A 21,809-nucleotide genomic window follows, 5' to 3' on the forward strand; every position below is an offset into this window, starting at 1 on the left:
AGGCGAGCCATCGCGATGCCATCGGAAGAACGGAAGCCAATGGGTTTCCTTGTCCTGGATGCTCCTATCGTGTGCAATAGTATCCGTTAGAGGCCCACCTGTATTCATATGTTCATAGTTTCTAGGCAAGAATTTTGATTACATTACTTAATTGTACACCCCTAAACACACAGTACAATGCAATCATAATCTATCCTTGATTAATCATTCAAGTCAATTGGCTGTACAATCCTTTGGATTACGCCTTTCCCAGGAAAATTGAAGGCTTAAACGGCACTTTGCGATGTGAGAACTGGGAAGGCAGAAATATACTTATTAAAAGGACGAACTCAAGGGTTTGGAGTGAGTCCAAGGAGCCGCAGGGGTTGTCCCTACCGCATTCCGAATCTCGGCCATGTGTGGTGGCTTGGCCTTGGCACCCAGCTCCTCCAGCTCCTCCTGCTCCTCCTGCTCCTCCTGCTCCTCCAGCTCCTCCTGCTCACCCTTTCCAAAAATGGCGCTAAACGAGTTTCGCCCTACTTTGCCCCACTTTCCTCCGCTTTCCTCCCGACCACACGCGACTCTCCACGATGGCGTTGAAAATAATTACACTTGCTGATTTATTGAGTGTCGTGTGGTGCGGCGGCCAATGGGGAAATGGGGCAATGGGAAAAGTGAGGAGAGTGGGAAAAGTGGGAAAAGTGGGGAAATGCCTTGCACTGGCCGGATGTTGTTAATGAGGCACGACATTGGCTGGGATTGCTCGGATTGGATTGCAGTGGCCACGTCATATTATAAGCGCCCCAAGGTTGAGTGGGGTCAAGTGATTAGACCCACAACCGCGACCTGGCAGTGAGTAATTGCGTTCGCCGGCCAAAAGTAACTGAAACCTCACTACAAGCGCTCGTGTCAACCACTGCGAACGTATCCTGTCGATATTGGTGCTGAAATGCACTCCAACCCAATTCGATTAGCAGCTGTAATGGCAGAACTAAAGTCTAGTTGTTCGTGTCGGGGATTCAAGATGATGTCAAGGAGTCTCAGTGCTGGGGTAAGAAGTTACAGATCGCAAAAGGATGTCTTCACTTATTCGATTTCGTTTAATGTTCACTTAAAACTAAACGAACGCCTCTCTGCAATCAATTTAAGAATAGAGTTTTTAACTGTAAGATACCCATAAGTCATCTAACCAATTTAAGAAACGAGAATCAGGTATCCATTAGACATGCAATCAATTAAAGAATCGAGTGTTTCGACTAACAGATACCCCTCAGCTAAAGGGAGGCTTTTTGCATAATTGGCAACTGTATTAGATTCTCTCTGGCAGTGTAGTTCATTCCTTCACACCTAGGCTCCATCGATTATGCCTTGTTTTCCTGCAGCCCAAATGTAGCGGCTGCATTTGCGGTGAGTCGTAGGCTTAACGCCTCCGTGTTCCTGTCGCCGGGGAGTCCGATTGCCACTGTCCGCTGTCCAGTGTCCAGTGTCCGGAGTGCAGTGTTCAATGTGCGATGTGTGCCAACAATGATTAGGATGTAATAGAGCAGACAATACCGAAGGCAGTCGCCTGAGTTAAGCGGTGGCATGTGAATTGTGGTGTTCTGTGTGCCCAGGAAGCAACACTTATCCGTGTCCGAATCCGATTTCGAGTTTTAGTCCTAGTCCAAGCCTGGCATCCTCGGATCCTTGGGCGCCTCCCAGGACTCCTGCCGTGCTTTATGGCTTGCGTGCGACGGGGGCATATTCAAAGGCATCGCTCAAGCGAAAGTGAAATTAATTACTCGACTTCAGCTGAGCTGAGTTTCCCAGTTTCTCAGTTTCCCAGTTTCTCAGTTTCTGAGTTTCAGAGCTGCTGACTGGCCGAGTTCCTGGGTTTCTGGGTTTCTGCACTGCAGGTTGCTCTGAGTCTCGCATCGGTTCGCTTCGTTTGGCCTGACTTGACTTGCGTTCAGTTGAGTTGTGTTGGGTCGAGTTAAGTTAAGTTCTGGTGCTATTTCTGCTGGCGTAATTAATGAAAAAGCCCGGCACACTCACCCGGACACGTCCGAGCGCCACTGCGCCATTTGGATGGCCTGGAAGTGTGCCAAAATTGGATTAGTGCCAGCCGTCTGGCACTGCAGCTCTCGAGTCTCTGCCTCCGATCCGGAATCCATAATCCAGAACCCAGAAACGGAACCCAGCACCCAGAATCCAGTACCCAGAATCCAGTACCCAGAATCCAGTAGCCAGAATCCCGAATCCAGGAGTCCAAAGTCCCGAGTCCAATGTCCAGAATCCTCAAAACTCCGAGTTAGAAACCCCGAGCCCGGAAAGCAGGAAGCAGGGAGCAGGGAGCTGAGAGCAGGAGGGGACTTAAGTCCACTCCGATCCGATTACCTTTGAGCCCGGCGAACTCGAGACGGAGCCCCATCCCCTCTCATTAGGCCATCTTTTAATTATGGCCCATCGACTTGGGCGGCTTTAATCAGCGCCAATTGGCAAATACAAAAGCGAAAATTGCAAAATGTGTAAAAGCAAGACGGCGTTAAGAAAGGGCGGGGGGGCGTGGCGTTTCGGGTTGGAACGAGGGCGAGAGACACAAAAACCTTTTGCTAATTTAATTAAATTACACAATTTTCGCTGTCGCTTTTTGTAGAATAATTGGCAATAAATTGATTAAAGAGTTAATTAAACATGCGGCCATGGCAGTTGGGCGTACGAAGGGGGGGGGGGGGGGGGGGCGTGGCGTGTGGGGCGGCAGGGTGGGTTTGCTGTGCCGGTTGGGGGCGTGGTCAAGCGAATAGATAATTGCCATTGACTTGCAGAGTTTGGGTGTGCTGAAAATGCAACAGAGGTGCATGCATACAAATTGTAAACGGGGGGAAAATTGAGAAAAGCACGACTTTGGATTTTAGATCGCGTAAGTGGATTAAGTTGAAGCGAACCATGGGAATTTTCTCGATAGCTTAAGGGCATTTATCCAATTGAACAACTTGAATCCGTCCAATTGGGTTTATAGTTTCCAGCTGAGTAGTGGCACTTTCCTGTAATAATAATTATAATAAATAATGAATGAACAACTTGATATAAGACAGCTATGTACATCTTCTGATTTATGTTTTCTGAACTTTCAACTTTCTCTCTCTCTCGTTTGCTGCAGCACAAGGAAACATGCCGCTGGCGTTGCAGGAGTTGCAGCTCGCCTCCGCTGCCACGCCCCCGCCCCACTAGAGGTTGAGCCCATTCGATTGGCGGCGGGGAATCAGCACCATGGCAGCCCAGCCATTGAGCAGCACGGCGGCAACGGGAGCAACTGCGGCAACCACATCGGCGACCTTGAGCACAACCGCTGCTTCCACCACGACCACGGCAGCCCCAGCCGCGGGAGCCACGTGGTTGCACCACAACGTGGCGGTGGCGGTGGAAGCGGTGGACGGCTCTCATCCGGCAGCGAACGGCAGCGATGCGCAGGCGGGCGTTGAGGGCCCCACAATGCCGCCCGGCTACTTGCCGCTCTACGAGGATGTGGAAACGGCGGCGGAGGACGCCGGCTACGCGCTGATCGACGACATCAGCGAGTGGCTGCTGGGTTCGGTGGGCGGTGAGGTGGCAGTGGGCAGTGGAGCCGAGAACAGCACCACCTTGGCGGTGAACGGCGCCAATGGCACCCTGGCACCCTGGCTGGAGGCACTGAACAGCACGCTGCCCGCTCCGAGCAACTCCAGTGCAGAGAATGGGGAGCGAGGAGAGCGGGGGGAGCGGTACTCGCTGCGCAGCTTTGTGGAGCAACAGCTGGCGGGCGTTGGGGCAGCTGGAGTGGGCGTGGGCGACGGCGGTGATGCTGGCATCGCGCTGATCGACAGCGGAGAGGAGGCGGCCCTGGACAATGTGGCGGATGCGGAAACGGACTACGGCATTCTGGGCGGCTTCGGGGATGCGGAACTGCTCCAGCGGACGGCAACGGCGGCGCGCGAGACGCTTGGCAATCGAACGGCGCCAGTTACGACGACCAGTTACGATGGAGGCGGCTCTGGGGACGTGGGCGTGGGCGTGGCTGGCGGACTGGCCGGAACGGCGGGCGGGGGCGCTGGTGGCGCCGGAGGATCAGGAGGCAGCACCTTTATGCTGCTGCTCGAAAACTTTAACGATTATTTTCCCAACTACAATGGGAGCACGGTATCGGGAACAAGCACCATGGCGCCGGGCGTGGCCATCACGGGGAGCAGGGGCAGCGGACTGCTCCTCGAGCAGAACCTGACGGGACTGTACCTCGACGGCTACCGGCTGAACTGCACCAACGAGACGCTCAACATGACCGACTCCTGCGGCGAGCTGAGAGTGGGTAAGTTCGAAACAGGATTCTTGATTATTGCGAATCATTAAGTATAACTATACACCATTAAATGGCAAATTATTTTTAATTTTTTTTTAAATCTTATTAGATGTCTTTAAATATCGTTAAATTTTTTAGGATATCATATCATCAAGTATCTTGTAAACTTTAGAAAGCATTCACTCAAAAGCTTAGTTATGATACTTCCTTAAGTTCATTATTAGAAATCAGTTTTCAAACATTTAACTTTAATAGCAAGAGTTTAACATATTTATTCCTGCAACATCAAAAGAAGTCTTTACACATTTGAACAATTTGTGGCAAAATCATAAGAAAATGTATTCAAGTTTGGTGGCATATATAGCACATTATCCTTGTTTTGCCTTTTTTAATATGTGAATTCACATCCATTGTTTTCACCGCAGCTGTTGTAGCACTCAATATAAGATAGAATATATGTATATTAAAAGCTGTAAAATCACGTCTTTGTGTGCTCGTCCTTATTCGTGTTGCCATCTTGCCAGGACACACATTAGAATTAGTGGCAGCCAGAGTCCTTGATTAAACGGGCTGCCTTTGTAATTGACTTACGTGCCCGTTGAGCTTTCCATGAAATTGCTCTGCCAGGTGGACTTTGGCCAGGGAATTAGGAGGTTGGCATACCGAGTACACTTGTTTAACTGCAACTCGCTTCGTTTCAGTGGACCACAACTACTGGGCGCTCATCCTGATCCTGTTCCCCATCCTGACCCTCTTCGGCAACATCCTGGTCATCCTGTCCGTGTGCCGCGAGCGCTCCCTGCAAACGGTCACGAATTATTTTATAGTCTCGTTGGCCATCGCCGATCTCCTGGTCGCCGTGGTCGTGATGCCATTTGCTGTCTACTTTCTGGTAAGTTGCCAAGCCACTAAAATACACACTTATCCTACTTATACATACATATGTGCCATTGGTCATTGGTCATTGGTCATTGGTCAGTGGTATGCTTTATGGTCGGAATATTGGGCAGATGAGTTCATTTGCGAATTTGCCTGCCTGCGAGTTTTGGGTGTCGGAATCAAATGCAAAATTGCCAGCCATTTCCGTTTAATTTTATCAAGTGTTGGGTCATACAATAAATAAACACGCTCATAAATACCAATCAGGAGTCAGTGGAGCCCACCACTTGTGTAATGGGGTCAGGAGTCAGGGGTCAGGGGTCAGAAGGGGCGGAGGAGCGTTGCTTTTAAGTAAATTGCGGCCATTCAAGCAATAACATTCAATTTTTGGCGATGCCGGCATATAAATCAATGTGTGTTTCCCCCGCAAATGTTCAAGAAAATGCGAAACCAGAAAAGGAGCTCAAACTGTTGGGATAGCACGAAAAAAGTTGCACGGCAAGACACTTAAAAAAATAAACCTCAAATATATAACAATATATTGATTAAGTTATAGCAGGAAAAACAGCTTTTTTAATGCGTAATTTTAAATTTAAAATTTAAATAAATTACCTTTATTATTATTTTGTTAGTTGTTATTGCGAAAGTGCCAAAGGCTATCAAATTTTGCGAGTGTTAGTTAGAGAAGATCCCTTTCTGGCCGACTGCCTTTGACTTAAGCCGACGTAGCTGTCATTCTCTATGATTGATTGTTCGATTGACTGACTGACTGACTGACTATCTGACAGACAGACTGACTGACTGACTGACTGACTGACTGACTGACTGACTGACTGACTGACTGACTGACTGACTGACTAACTGACTGACTGACTGACTAACTGACTATCTGACTATCTGACTAACTCATTGACTCACTGACTAACTGACTCACTGACAGACTGTCTGGGCAACTGGGAACTGAACTGCGTTCGCCAGGACATCCAGGACTCATTGGGCCGACTGACAGACAGATTGATGGGAGTGCCTCGTTTCCGGCCTCGTCCACATCGGTGCCTCATCAGCATTCGGCTTTCGGATTACGGATTTCGGACTTACGGTTTACAGATGGCGGTGCCGGATGCGCTGTCCCAAAAGTTTAGCTGAGGATTATAGACGGCGTAGGTGATCGGCGCCCAAGGGGCTGTGGGCATCTATATGCCATATGTGTTTGGTATCCTTCTTAATTGGTGGCTAACCACGCCTGTCATGGCTGCCACAATTAATTGCGTGCTTATTCAATCACCGGCCAATTGTAGCGCATTTCCAATGCAATATTAAAACCCCCGCAAAGCAAATGAAATTAACGATGCTAACACACAAGTGTGCAAACTTGTCACACAAATGAGTACAACTGCCAACCAAGGAGTATTGAAAAGAATCACTGATGTGGGATTGCAATTCGCATTTGCGAGTGGCAGCCAAGTGCCAAATAAAATGGGCAAAAAAGTGCGAAGAGTGACAAAAACTTGGGCTCGTCCGGGAGTTGAACCCGGGACCTCTCGCACCCGAAGCGAGAATCATACCCCTAGACCAACGAGCCGCCTGAAGGACGGCCTGCCATAATGGGCCCAAAAAGAGGGAGAGAGAGGTGGCGAGAGTGTGCGATAGAGACGGCCAATGTCCGATTGATTGGCAATGTTTTCTGACCATTGGCGAGACCTTCAGTGCAGCAGGTGGAGATTAAATGTCGCTTGTTTGTGTTTTTGTGTACTTGTGTTCTATCAGCAAATTAATGGCCGACCGCCTTCGCCATTGTTGTTGACTTTCTAATGACGCACGCCCACTGAAAATCACAGCAAATTAACTTGTCATAAAGTGCATCAGTCGGCTCACCTGTGCAAGTGTCGGCTTTTAATTACCCACTCACCCACTCACCCAACCATTCACCCATTTTACCGCCCACCGCACAAACACACATACATACATATGTATGTATACCCGCCCACCTGTCACCTGCAGTCGACACATCACATCACGTGTGCATTGCAAATGTTCGACGGCGAAAGTAACTTGAAACCTGAGATTTTGCGCAGAGTCGCTCGTGCGGTCTCTTTCTTTTTGGCGCGATCTCTCGTCTCGCCTGTCTCTCTCTAATTCATGTGCGCCCTCTCTTTCTGCACAGCAATGTGTTGTTAACGTGCTTAGACAATGGATTTTCACAGTGACACAAAACGGGGAACATCAAAGAGTTTTCCATTAGCTATACAATTGTGCTTCTTTGCTATTTTAGAATGTAATTTTCTGCCATTTCGTGGGGAAAAGCGAAATTTTCTTCCAAAAAAAAATGCATACTTTTTGGCGGCACTTTAATTTCGAAACATTCCAGTTATTTATATGGCTAAGGATTTTAAGAAGAATTTAAAGAAAATTTTAGAAATTTTTTTACAAGACCAAAAGAGATGAAAAAAAAAGACGGGTTTAAAATGGTAAATATTTTTCAGATCAGCATTGAAATCTCCAAAGTACTAAGAATTATTTAACACAATTCTTGGCGATTTACCAAGGGATACACACACACACACACACACACACACACACACACGCATACACTCACAGCCACTTACACATTCCCACGCGGACACACATGAAAATTGATTTAGTTAAGAGGATTTGCGTCAACAACAGCACAATAAGTGGGCAGTAACACGGTCCAGTGCGATGCGAAGGAAATGGGAAATGCGAGTGGGTCAAAGGAGTGGTGGGTGCCAGTGGGTGGCAGTGGGTGGTGCGAGGTGGGTGGCGATTGGGCGGCTGCTGGAGATTGCTGGCTGAAGGTAAGGTAGATTGCGAGCCCTCTGCGCTCTCTTTGTGTGCGTTGGCATTTGTGCCGGATAGCACTTAACTCATAAAAATGTGCGCAACAAAGGTTGAGGTATCCACCGGCACCACCCACTTGGGGCGATCCATCACCCACCGCTCACCACCCACCGCTCACCACCCACCACCCACCACCCACCGCCCCACCAACAAAAACCGAAAGCAGAAGCAACAAGAGAGAGAGAGAGCCTGGGGCGTAACGGACGAGATGCCAACAATGGAGAATTATTGCTTATGACACAAGCCAGCGGACAAACAGGCAGATGGAGGAGGGTCCTGCGAGTCCTGCGATTCCCTGCTCGTCCTGCGATTCCCGCTCGTCCGGCGCCGCCTGTCAGCGGTGGGCGTGGCTGGACATACACGCACACACGCCCATTTAGAAGCGCCGCTGCTTCCACGAATGTTGATGCTGATGTTCTTTGGGCACAGGACATGGCTCGTTTTAACTCGCGGCTTAAACAAATATACAAACATGTTTGCCTGCCCCACGCCACGTGTATGTGTATGTGTGCCAATGCCTGTGTGTGTGTGTGTGTATGTGTGGGCCACTGCTTTTCTATTTTAAGTGGTTGTATATGTCAGTTGAAAGCTTTTGTTGACATTCAAGTGGTCATTGAAAGTGTAAAAGCGTGCACACTGGACCTGCACTGAATGGGAGCCTGGGAAACTGGGAAACTGGGAATGCTGGGAAACTGGGAAGCTGGAAAGCGAGGAAGCTGGGAAACTGGGAAAGCTGGGAAACTGCGGAGTGGGAAAGCTGCATGGAGGGCAGTAGCATGAGGAAGAGCGGAGGGGCTCGCTAACTGAAAGAAAATATCACCGGAAAAGGTGATCAACGCGGTGCTTTACTACGACCACTGTGGGCATCATCCACCGCAAAATTCAGAAGCCTGTCTTCGATGCTTTCTTACAGCTTCAGACCTTTCGAAGAAATGAAAATGAACCATGAAATCGAATACCTTTGAATCCAATAATGCCAGGGAAATAATACCAATTTTCCTCATTAAAAAAACATTTTTTTTATCACTTATTGTACTGCAAAAATGTATACTATTCAAACATTTCGTTAGCTAGAGGATTATCTATGTTAAATAGCTTTCTCAGATCGTGTTTATCATATAAGGGTTTGTTAAAGGCAGTTTCCTCATTGCATCCATGAGCAGTGCGAAACTAATGGAGTATTTTTCTGTGTGTAGGATCAAGCAAGCCAACAAAACCCTCGCAGGAGAGCTTGCTTCATGTTCTGGGCACTAATCTTATCAGAGCTGTTTTTGCTTTTCGTGTGGGAAGAAAGGGTATGGGTACGGGATATCTCCGCGTCCTTTCCTAATGCTACATTGCCGTTCCCTGGTCCCACTGGATGTTTTTCTTCGTTGTTAATTGCTTCTGTATGCAGCTTGGTCAATGCTTTCGTGCTGACTTTTACAGAAATGGAAAAGAATGGGCGGGATTATGGGGATCGGCGGATAAAACAACGCATCCCGGCCACCAAATGTAATGGCTGAAATGCACTAATCAGGGTTTATAGCTCTCCCAGGCAAGCTCAGCGTTCGCCACCTGCGTATGGAGCAACCCATATGCTAGCCCCAAATTCATTATACACATACCAGGAAGTCAAAGTAAAAATCGTACATAATCTTCATATTTACGTGAGTTCGTTTGAAGCCCTTGAAAGATCCAAATAGAAAAGAGGTTCACTTACTTACGAGCCATGCGGATTGTTATCTAGGCTGGCTCATGTGCAGGCGCACTCACTTGTGAATTGCTGTGGAAATGTGGAAATGTGAAAATGTGTACTTCCTCGGCCCACGGAGCGTATGAGCGACGTAAAGTGCTCTGAAAACAGCCTTTAATGGCAATTGTCAATCGTTCAGGTCTGCACTGCCCTCGTCGTCCTGGGCGCATCGCCCACACTTGAGAGGGCCGTAAAGAGGCAACAGAAATTGCCATAAGTTCATGGCAAAAATAAATAATCTGATTAATGTACGCTCACAATCACAGACTTACGCACACGAACACACACACACACACACACGCACACGCACACGTACGTACACACTGTGGTGCCACTTGAGCCACTTGAATCGCAGGCCAAAGGAATGGGTGCCACTGCGAAGAGGCCAAAGGACTCGCAGCGAGTCCTGCCAAATGTCTGGCACTGGCTCTCCGGCAGAGTGGAGAGTGGAGAGCGGAGAGCGGAAAAGTATCTGGCATCCGGATATGCGGCAACGATAACGGCACTTAATCAGCCTTTGACCCAGAAAGATCCGCTTAGGAAAACGGAGTGTCCTTGCCGATGAAAATGGCACTCGGCGACAGTGATTTCGGCACTGAATTATGCTGATACAGACCTATTTTTAGTACGACTTCTCGACTGATATATGTATCTCGAAAAGTCACCCTTTCTTGTATTTATATCGTTCTTGTAAACAACGTACCATTAGATACCAAAACACGAGCTCAGCTTAAATGGCATAATGGAAGTCGCATTTCACATACACACTACCTACATACATATTTAGTATGTGAAAAGAGCTGTGACCACTTAAACCACAGTTTTTATTCAAATGGCATAAACATGCGACATGTGTGATTCTCTTGGAAACGTGTTCTCTCCAAAAAAAAAAAACCACACACGTTGGCAGCATAAAAGCCAAGAATGCAGTTGGCCCATATGTGTAAACATAGTTCTCAACGCATAAAACCTGGCCATTTTTACCAATTTCCATTCTGTTATCCTGTGTAATCATATTTTGTGCGTGGCCACAAAAAAAAATATGGCAAATAGAGTTGCGCCAGTGCCAATGCCACTGACATGGCCAAGTGTCGTCAACCTCTTCTATTATGCATGCCTTTGATAATTGGATCGAATGGGACTTGGCTTTGAATTCTGGGCAAAACAACAGGATGCTGGCTGGTGCCGTTGGTGTCGGCGAAAAGTTTTGCCAGTTCTGCAACTTTAAACTCGCCCGCAATGATTCTCGCAATTTTCCGGAATGTGCGGCAGATGGAGGCAACATTTATGACTGCTCCGGCAGCAGCAAAATAAAACTGCAAACAAGGCTTGTAGTGGGCGTGGTCCTGCCACTCCCCTGTCCACCTGCCTGGCTACCTGGCTACCTGGCCACCCGGGGCCAGAAACTGCCAAACTACACAAAAACTGTTTCCATGTGGCAGGCAATAAAAAGAGTTTTCCGCAACTTGTTCCAGGACAGCCCAGGCAAATAAGGGAAAAGCCATGTGAAGTCGAGCCGGTGGAGCAGGAGATGAAGGTGGCAGTAGGTGGCAGTAGGTGGGTGGCAAGCCGGATGAGGAGTCAAGCTGAGTGGGGAGCGTAAAGTTTTTTAATTTTAATGGCCATTTAAAAGGTTGCAGGCAAATGCTTGGCCCGGCTTAAGTGCCCGCTCATCGGTGGAGGTGACGTTGGGTCCATTTCGGTTCATTACCGACCCCCCCGAGAGTAAGGACCTCCATGTCCATGTCCATGTCCTGTCATCTGGGATCCGCCGCACTCATTTGGGCCACTGCCAAGACTCGATAGCCTTTTCCCTGCATTCCGGCCAGCCACTTGAGCGGAGAGTGCTCCACGACGATGCGGCTAAAATGCCGGCAAGTGGCTAAGCAAACGGGCTGCGGCGAAGGCCAACAGTAAACACCCGAATAGTTGAACTTTGGTATGCAAGAGGTATACAAGATGCTTTGAATGCCTTCACATACAAGGTAATATCTTGCCGGACCATCAATTTGGATTTCGGAAAGGACACGGCACTTTCGAACAGGTCCACAGACTGGTGAAGCACATATTACAGGCTTTTGACGACTGCGAATACTCGCACATCGTACAGTGTATCCTTATAAATCCTTGTCAGGCAGCGAACCGCACTGAACCGCAGGCCGCACATCAATTCAAATAAATAATCTAACAGCATGAAATCGGCCGAGAGCAGAAACTTTTCAGCTGCTCCGTCGGCTGCTGGATGTTGAATGTTGGTTGTTGAATGTTGGGTGGGCTAAATGGCTGCTATAAAAAGTATGGCCTGCAATCTTCACCACTTTCACTTCCTCTCTCTACGAGGCAGCGACCTCTGACCCTTCTACCCTTTAACCCCCGCACCCCCCTTCCTGTCGCCGGCGGCTGCCATCTCCGGCACGCATGCGAGTTAAAGCGCGCACTTCCGGCCGGATTGAAGACCACGGACCGCAGATTTCGGTTTCTGGTTGCCCTTTCACCCAGCCGGTGCCTGAATAATTAACACAGATTTTGATTTCGCCCAAAACCGAAAGCCCAGCACTTCCAGTCCCAGTCCCAGTACCAATCCGGATTTCCCTAACGAAACTCCCATTCCAATATGGAAAAATCAACCGAGATTCAATCAGCAAACGGATGGATGTCTTCTTCGCCGGCTGTCGAGAGTATTTTATTACCGCTTTCATGCACGATGGCCATATAAATATCCAATATCCAAGGCGAAAATATGCCGCCGAGGGGCTGGAAAAGTCATCTTAAAACAGAATTTCCCCCGACGCTAATGACAACTAATTTGTTGCAACAACAACCATGAAAAGGCGAACGCACAACCGTATGTGTACACACGCTACATACATACATATATCCAAATATGTAGAGGTAAATAGATGTGTATATAGTATATATATATATATGACACATAAGATGTACAAGTATGCAGCTACTTGGCCTTTGGGGGCCAAGTCCAAGGCTATTAAAAATGGCGCACAAAAACGCTAAAATTGTAGCGACAGTGTTGCCAATGAGAGAGAGAGAGAGAGAGAGAGAGAGAGAGAGACGGCAACACAGGAAGTGAGCGAGATGGGAACGTACATATAAACACATACGCATACTTGTACACGTCGTATACCCAGGCAGACAATAAACTTAATAAATAAGTCAATTAATTGCCCTGAGCTTCTCATGGGGCCCAGGAACGAAACGAGCCAGAAGCAACAGCATCAAGTGCCTGCCGCCACTTGGCTAACAGCCCCTGCCGCCCACTTTCGCCGACTTTCGCTCACTTCCGCCCACCTTCACCCACATTTCCGTGTGGCTATGTGTGTGTGCGTGTCTATTACGGCAGCCAGTTCAATTAACATTGTCTGGCTGCGTGGCATAAGAAAATGTACACGAAACTCGTTTAATAGTCGCCAGCTCCTTGGCTTTGACACTGTCGAGGTTACGCTAACTTTATTACCAGCGCTGCAAAATAATCTATATCTTTATTTATTATTTATGGCAATGGGAAAAGGGAAAGGGAAAGAACTTTAGAACAAAATAAAATAATATTTTAGACATAGGTAAATAAAATCTTCAGAGAACCAACTAATTCTGTTGATTAGTTGAGCGCCATTCTCTCTCTTGATTTAACAGTGGGAGTTTAGAGTTTTGAGTTCTTTTCGTTGGCAATTAGTGGATGACCCTGCGCATGCAAATCCCAGTGCGACCAGTGCAGCTCCGTTGTCCATTTCCCATTTCCCATTTTCCCATTTTCCGCACTTTATGTACTTTGAAATATTAAAGCGCAAACGACAGGCAGTCGCGAGTGCAGCATTTGGCAACATAAACAAATTATTTGATGACTTTTACGCAGCTCACCTCCCACATGGCGCACAAGTTCCCCCCCCCTGCACGCCCGTTCTCAAGGACCTCGATGTCCTTTGACGTCTTGTTTTGCGGTTGGTGTCGCCTCTTTTTCGGGGATTTTTGCTGGGTTGCATGGCCGGCCACTAAGTAAACTTTAATGGCCGCCATAAAATAGGCAAAAAGGGGCGCATCCACACCCACACCCACATCGCCACACACAACCACACACACGATGGGGCGCGCGCGAGCGTATCCTTGTGTATTATGCGAGTGGCATAAAACCAAAGACCACGAATAAGGATATAAACAGTAAGGAGCAGGATCAGCGAGAAGGAAACGACGGCCAATCCTTAGCAGCATATTTTGCAGCTGCTGTGACATTTTTATGCTAAGCAGTCGCCAAATTATGAAAATTCGTAAAAAGCCAAATGTTATGGCATCCTGCCAGACAGAGATAGATGCTACCACACACACACACACACACACACACACACACACACACGTTGGCACAGGAGCCTTGGCAAGTCGAGCTGCCGCTTTTGGCCAGCTTTTCCTATGGTTTATCGCTGCGCTACTAAACTCGTTGCTGCTGACTCGTTTATCATCTCGTTCCCCACAACGACAACTACTTTTGACAGCAGAAAGAAGAGCCTGTTTCGCAGGATGAAAGCGGGGATGCCTCGATATCCACCAGATACCCAAGATACCTTACTATTTGGCACTTGCCAAGTGGAGGAACTTCCATTGCGATTTCGTAATTCAAACTAATGAGTCGGTGAGCTTCTTAAACAAAAAGAAACATAATGAGTAGGTGAGCTTCTTAAACAAAAAGAAACATAATGAGTAGGTGAGCTTCTTAAACAAATAGAAACATAATGAGTAGGTGAGCTTCTTAAACAAATAGAAACATAATCAGAGGTCAGGAACTAAACCTATGTGCTGCAGCTCGAATTTAAATAATAGTGAGCAATATTAAGTACCAAACTATGCAACCAACTATGAGAATTAGTTCAAATTTATGCCTAAATGTGGCATTTTGATTTTATTGTTAGCCTTTCAAGTTTCAAATTCAACGTGGAAGTAGAAATACCACCGGGATGTTAATAAAATTACGTGGATACCGAATTGAACTGAGTAAAGGGAGTGACCCGAGAAGCACATTTAGGCTCTAATGAGATGATAATGAAGAAGATACCGGGCCGAAAGCGGACTTAGCCAATGGCCAAAAAGCATGAGGCTCAAATGGCGAACCCAAATCAGTAAAAACTTTTCATCTCAGCTTGACACTTAACTTGGGGGGGGGGGGGGGGAGGGGTCTCATTGGCAACTATTTCCTGCACCACATAATGTGCACCATGCCCACTTCCCAACTCCCACTCCCAACAGGCCACCTGCCATTCACCACCCACCACCCACCACCCACTCTGCGGTTGCCCAGTGAAGTATCAAAAATCTGTTTGAAGTTGAATTTGCCAGGGCAAACAAAAAACGCTGGCAAGAAGCAGAGCTGACAGGATCTGCCTGTTCTCCTGCCATTTTCCACGGGCAACTGGGAACAGAGAACGGAAAACAGAGAAAAGGGTTGTCAGGTTGCGTTCGTTTTATTTGGGCAAATTTTCTCTGTGTCTACTTTCGGTTTTATAATTAATTTTAAAAAGCTTTTAATGGCTGGCACGCGTTCGTTTTGGCATAGGCCAAAACCCCCAGCACCCCCATTCGTAATTCAGACCCATTCCCCTTTGAAGCCTGAAGTCCTGAAAACCCTTCAGCTGAAAGTCCGCTTAGCTGAGGGCGAACTGAGGGTGGGCAAGTCAAGGGCTCCTAATTGACTTGCCAATGGGAAAGGAGGAGGCCGAGGCTTGGACACACCACTTAATCGTGCCACAACTTGTCGAGTCCTCGAAAAAAAGTCCAACCAAATCGACAGATATCCGCCATTTTTGTGTACCTAAACATCCCTTTTTTTTTTGTGATATAATTTTCACTTTGTAGTGTTGTCTTGATTGAAGTACATATTCCAAAATGCAAATACTTTCATGTGGTTATTTCCAACCATTAACTACCATTCCATATCAAAGTGATTGAGTGATCAAATCGCTGTGAGAAGTTTTCTATTTGGCAAGCAATTTTGCTAGCTTGAATACTAAGCCTTAGCTTTGATGCTAAAAATACTGGCACACCCAGTATTTTTAGACGAAAGAAAACTCCAGGATACAGCAGGATACAGAGATGGCGTCTTAAATGACAAAGTTCCCAAAAGTAAGGGCTCAATGACACTTTCATGTTGTCCCTGACTACCTGGCGCCCATGTAGAGTGTAGAAGTTCTACAGTGCCGACTGCCCCTGCTGCTCCACTGAGCAATTTTGGGGCCACTTTCAATTCACTAACAATTTAAGTGACGCCTGGGGCCGTCAAACTTTTAATAGCCAAAACGAGGAGCAGCAGCCGCAGCAGCAGCGGCAGCGGCAGGACGAAAAGGACGAATAGCTGAGCGGACGGGGAGGACGTGTAACGTGGGACACGTGCGTCAGGGCCCGGGGTCTTTTATGGATTCCTGGCTCCCTGGATCCTGGGCTCGGGATCCTGTGGGCCGTGTACCGTGTCCCGTTTTCCGTGTCCTGGAGGAATGCATGACGCACACGACGAAGGGGGGTGCAAGGTCAAGGCTGCTGCGACTGCTACAAAGTAATTCGTTTCCGCTTCCGCTTCATTACCCTCGCCGCCTCGCACACCCAAAAGCACTCAGAAAAAAAATCAGAATCGGCGGCGGGGCAAATAAAACGGAGCGATGCGAGGCGAGGCGGGGCGAAATGAAATGAAATAAATCGAGACTGGTAAATAAAATTCGCAATTGACAGGCATAAAGGAAATGGCAGCGCCACTCCACACACACACACACACACACAAACACACAGTGGGCTGCAAGGATATACAGGACACACAGATAGAAGCGCGGAGGAATCGTCATCACCACTGAACAGGCGGCAATGCCACCTGGAAAATGCTTATAGGCAAATACAAACAGGCAAATATCCACAACGAATCCTGCGCGATGGGCGGTGATCGAGGGGGCGGGGCTGGCGTAATGGCGGCTAATTAACGCGTCCTTGGCCGTCGACTTGTTGAGTGCACAGCAGCAGCAGCAGGACTCTTTGGTCCGAAAGGAAACGCACAGACTTCTGCCATTTGCTAAGCCCTCAACTTTTCAGCTTTCTAGCTTTCTGGCCAATATTGCTCTTAATTAACAACCGCACTTGTCCGTTGCTTTCTTTTTGTTTTTTTTTTTTGCTAGGATAATCATTGAAAAGAATGCCAGTTACGGGAACCAGTTGTGTAGGAACTATTTCAACCAATTATTCCATGCCTTGAAGAACTTTGCCACGATTGTCAACTGCATTTCTAGACCCATAACGTGGCTACATTCTGCAGATCTTTTCCAGGTGGAAAAATCTCTGAGGAAACTGTGGACCACAGAGCTACCAAGAGGATTTTCACAGTTTGCAGTTTTCGCCCAACTGACATAGGTGGAAAGAGCATTTGGGCTATTTTTGGCAGCATTTGGAAAAATTGTACTGATTAGCTTACATTCGAGCATCGGATCTGTTTGCACAGGAGTCTGATGAACTTCTCACAGCATACAGAGCGTTGAAACCCGCTTCCCAGTGGGTTTTAAGTCAGCTTTTGGCCAAATCACCACCCCCCTCAAGCCTCCTCACATGTGAGTGTGTTACCCTGATTTGTACAAATAGTTACTGCCCTCAGAAAAGGGAACTCCGCCGCATTCCATCCACTGAAAATTAGTACACCTGAAAAATTCCATTATATTGGTAGAGTAATAGAAAATAATATGCCATTTCTAAGCCTTTAAATATAGGTGTTTTATCGTTGATCCCATCCACTTTTTTATTTGTATATTCCGAGCAGTCGCTACAATAAATTGAATTTATTCGCATAGCACCTAATGCTTTCCTGTGGTTTTTCTGTAAAATACAAATACTTTTTTCACATGCCAGTAGATCCATTGTTTTAGACAAAGGCCTCTACTTTCAAAGCAAAAATGACCATTGAATCGGCAAACAGTGCGTATTTTTTGAATGCGGATTTGAAAGTTTTTCTGCGTGTACCTAGACACAAATCGATGCAATGTGTGTGTGTTTGTGTGTGTGCGATATCCTTTGCTTTCTTTTCGTATCAGCGTGCAAACTATAAAAACCAGAAGCTCAATTATCAAAATGCTATGTGTGTGTGTGCGTGTGTGTGTGTGTGTGTTTGCCCTTGTGTGCGTACGCCCCATGTGCGTGTGTGTGGGCGAGTGTCCCTGTCTCCTGTCTCCATTGTCCTGGTCCATTTCTTTGGATGCGAGGGAGAGAGAGCATCTGAAAGCTTTTCCCTTTGGGTTTTTGTGTGTGCGCTCGCCTTTGACTGTGCAAATAGATAAATTTATTTATTTTATGCCCTGCTGCAGGAACCGCACACAAACACAGGGACACACACACACACAAACAACAGGCGATAGCATAGAAATTTTCTTTCTATTCCTGCTCTAAAATAAACCAGAGGCCACGGATGGGATAAGGACGAAGGTGCGGTGGTGCGGAGGAGCAGGACAGCCAGCTGCCGGCAGACAACTGACTTTAAATGCCTTTATGCTCGCAAAATACATAAATTGAACATTTTCGAACAGCCCAAAAAAAAAAAAAGCCGATGATTTTCAGGGACGAGTGGTGGTGGAGGGACAGAGACACACTTTCGCTGAATTGGAAATCGCTTCCACAATACCCAATAGCCAAACAGAATAGATGGGGGGCGTGGCCCCGAGGAGGGGCAAATGGGCTTGGAAAAATATTAAAAAATTCAATGAAGCTTGCAGCTGAGGGTAAGTCCAAGAGCGAAAGTATCAAAAGAAACCAATTCCAATTCAGTTCGAGCAAACTTTTCAAGACTAAGCCGTAAATAATTCGACAAATGCCACATTTGGTTAGGCAAAAAGAGACCCATTTTCTATGTGCCTATAATAAATGGACAGATCACGAGCGTAGCATGAACGCACGTTAGATTGGTTAATCGATTTCCAATGCCTTTAGAGCATACTTTTGAAAAGCCAGAAAGCCATTCTATCATCAGCGCACAGCAATCTACTTTCTTCCGGAAACTTTGGGCGCCTGTGGCCAGAAAAGAACGAGAAAAGTAGTGAACACAACTCATCGAAGCCAAGCAAATGTGGGACTAAACAAAAACATTCTGTCATTCGGATGACAGACACATACTCGTACGCATACATTATAAATTATAGTTCAGCTGCAGGCCACCAGAAAAGCCGGGCGTACGCCGCGTATACGCAATGTGCCCAACAATGGACCTGAAATGCCGGATGCCAAAGGAGAGCGGTAAAAAAATGTCACATCTTCGAGTATGTAGTGTATTCGTGTGTGTGTGGGTGTGCTGTGTGTGCTGTGTGTGTGTGCTGTGTGTGTGTGCTGTGTGTGTGCTGTGTGTGTGCTGTGTGTGTGTGCTGTGTGTGTGCTGTGTGTGTGTGCTGTGTGTGTGCTGTGTGTGTGCTGTGTGTGTGTGTATGGGTGATGGGGGATGGCAGAGGATGAGCATTCGTGCGTGCGTCTTTATATCCAAAAGTTTTTGCCACTTTCTTTAGCCGAGCTCAACTTTTGTTATGCTCGCTTAGCTCCGGCTAAGGAGTCTGCATCCGAGTTCTAAGAATGTCTAAGTCTCCGACTGCCCAGCTATTCCAGCACATTTCTATGCTGCTTTCACTTGACTCTCTCACTCTCACTCTCACTCTCACTTTCACCTTCACTTCTACTTCTACTTTCGTGTGGTGGTGTGGTTGCGTGTGTATCAACATTTTACACACTCTTTCCAGGGGTTTTTAGACCCGTCTCGAGTTTCAGTTTGTTTGTATAATTTAGGCGCAAAACCGATTGGCGAAGAAAAACAAGACAAGAACTTTGGGGCCGATTAACTTCGACTATGCGATACCGTCTACTCATATATGTGGGTACATGTGGTGAAAGTACTATCAAAATATTCACTGCTCTTACTGTTAAGAAGCCCTATATAAATATTCACTGCTCTTACTGTTAAGAAGCCCTATATCTAACTTCTTACATACCATATCGCTTGGCAGTTAAATAGACCTCGATACATGTTACTCAACAAGTACTTATGTGTATATATTCTTCCTTCAAATAATTCATATCCTTCAGAGCTAAAATACAGGTGTTTGCGATCCCTGCGAAATATCCATACATTCGAATACCGAATCGGTTGGTACAGTACAATATACGATGTACACGGGTTATCGGTTTATAGGGAGTGCACACGTGCAGCCCCACCACGTTGGATTCACCCAAACATGTCCACATCCAGTTCCACCCAACTGGTGGCCCACTCCGGACTTTTTTATGTGCTTTGTGTGCTACAAATTGTTTGGCTTGGCAAATTCCTGGCGTTTTTGTTGAGGTTCTTATGGAGTCCGCATTCGGAAGGGGGGGGGAGGGGCCATACATAGATGCTGCCGTAGACGTCCATGAAGAGATAGAGTTCTAAAACTAATTTGTGGCAGCAGGCCGGGAAATGGGAAAATATTGTTATTAATATTTGACAAAGGATGGGCATTGGGCATTGGGCATTGGGCATTCCAATAGAGTCGATTAAGTGCCAAACAAATGAAGTGTGCTCCACATCCACATGCACATATCCACATCCTCGTTCTTAACTGCTCCCCCCTCCAACTTTTTGCAGGTAAATGGAGCCTGGGCACTGCCCGACGTCGTTTGTGATTTCTATATAGCCATGGATGTGATATGCTCTACTTCATCGATATTCAACTTAGTTGCCATCTCCATTGACAGGTGAGTCTGCATGGGCCCCTTAATCGGAACTCAAATTTGACCCCCTTTTATCTATATATCTATATATCTATATATCTTTATATCTATATATCCGTACATCCCACAGATACATCGCTGTGACGCAGCCAATAAAGTACGCCAAGCACAAAAATAGCCGCCGCGTTTGCCTTACGATACTGCTGGTTTGGGCCATATCGGCTGCCATCGGATCGCCGATAGTTTTGGGACTCAACAACACGCCCAACCGCGAACCCGATGTATGCGCCTTCTACAACGCCGACTTCATACTCTACTCCTCGCTGAGCAGCTTCTACATACCCTGCATCATAATGGTGTTCCTCTACTGGAACATTTTCAAGGTGAGTAGCTTTGGGTATCTACTATATCCTAGCTTAAGCATAAATAGCTGCTAATCATATTGCTTTTGAGTATGGATTGAGTATCCGCATGGATTCCTTTAACCAAAAAGGAATTTTCCACGCTTTGTCTGTCTGCGGTTTTTTTTTTTTGCCTTTCACCAACCATTTCAAGCACTATTACTCAAAGACCGCAATTAAAATCGGATTTTTCCGAGTCGAGTGGAATGAATATTGCTGGCGCAGATCCCCACAATCTGCAATCCGCCTGAAAATGTTGGCTTGCTGCCTTGGGGATGCTGCTGTTCCTCTTCCTGTTCCTCATCCTGTTGCTGTTTCTGTTTCTGTTTCTGTTGCTGTTGCTGTTTCTGTTTGTGCACATTTGCTGCTGACTGGGGGCGAATATCCGGAGGATGCAAGCGCAGCATGGCAGTGCCTAATCCGCTCTCTCCTGCATCCCGTGCATCCTGTAGTCCTGTAGTATAGACCCTGTGTATCCGGTGCATGGTGCTTGGTGCTTACTGTATGTGTCTGCGCATTCTAACATCTCGTCGTGACCATCCTCCCACAGGCGCTGAGGAGTCGGGCGCGAAAGCAGCGGGCGGCCCGCAAGCCCCATCTATCGGAACTCACGGGCGGCAGCGTCATCGAGAACATCGCCCAGACCCGGCGACTGGCGGAGACGGCCCTGGACAGCAGTCGCCACGCCAGCAGGATCCTGCCCGACGAGGCCGCCACCAATACGGCCAGCGGCTCCAACGAGGAGGAGGACGAGAATGCCATTTCGCCGGACATCGACGACTGCCACGTCATCGTGAACGACAAGTCCACCGAGTTCATGCTGGCCACCGTTGTCGAGGAGACGGGCAAGTGAGTACTCCTTTTACGATAACATTCTTGGGGGGGCTTCGATGCACTGGAAAGAAATGTGCATCAGTTACAATTAATTATTCAAAGA

At 47.2% G+C, this 21,809-nt stretch overlaps 1 protein-coding gene and 1 non-coding gene across 2 annotated transcripts in view; one reads left to right on the top strand and one right to left on the bottom strand.

Annotated features, from left to right (window-relative positions):
- The window catches only part of LOC6525116 (dopamine D2-like receptor), a 32,273-nt gene that overhangs the window by 4,650 nt on the left and 5,814 nt on the right, over positions 1-21,809 (top strand). The window contains exons 2-7 of the mRNA XM_043206813.1: positions 2,000-2,268; positions 3,190-4,300; positions 4,993-5,183; positions 20,386-20,495; positions 20,602-20,854; positions 21,423-21,721. Of these exons, the coding sequence (XP_043062748.1) occupies positions 2,000-2,268; positions 3,190-4,300; positions 4,993-5,183; positions 20,386-20,495; positions 20,602-20,854; positions 21,423-21,721 (2,233 nt within the window). The remainder of the gene's footprint in view (positions 1-1,999; positions 2,269-3,189; positions 4,301-4,992; positions 5,184-20,385; positions 20,496-20,601; positions 20,855-21,422; positions 21,722-21,809) is intronic.
- Positions 6,681-6,752, bottom strand: Trnap-cgg. Its single transcript has one exon. It is a non-coding gene; the product is annotated as a tRNA-Pro (tRNA).

This window comes from Drosophila yakuba, chromosome X, assembly GCF_016746365.2.
Source record: "Drosophila yakuba strain Tai18E2 chromosome X, Prin_Dyak_Tai18E2_2.1, whole genome shotgun sequence".
In the NCBI taxonomy this organism is placed as follows: Eukaryota; Metazoa; Arthropoda; class Insecta; order Diptera; family Drosophilidae; genus Drosophila; species Drosophila yakuba.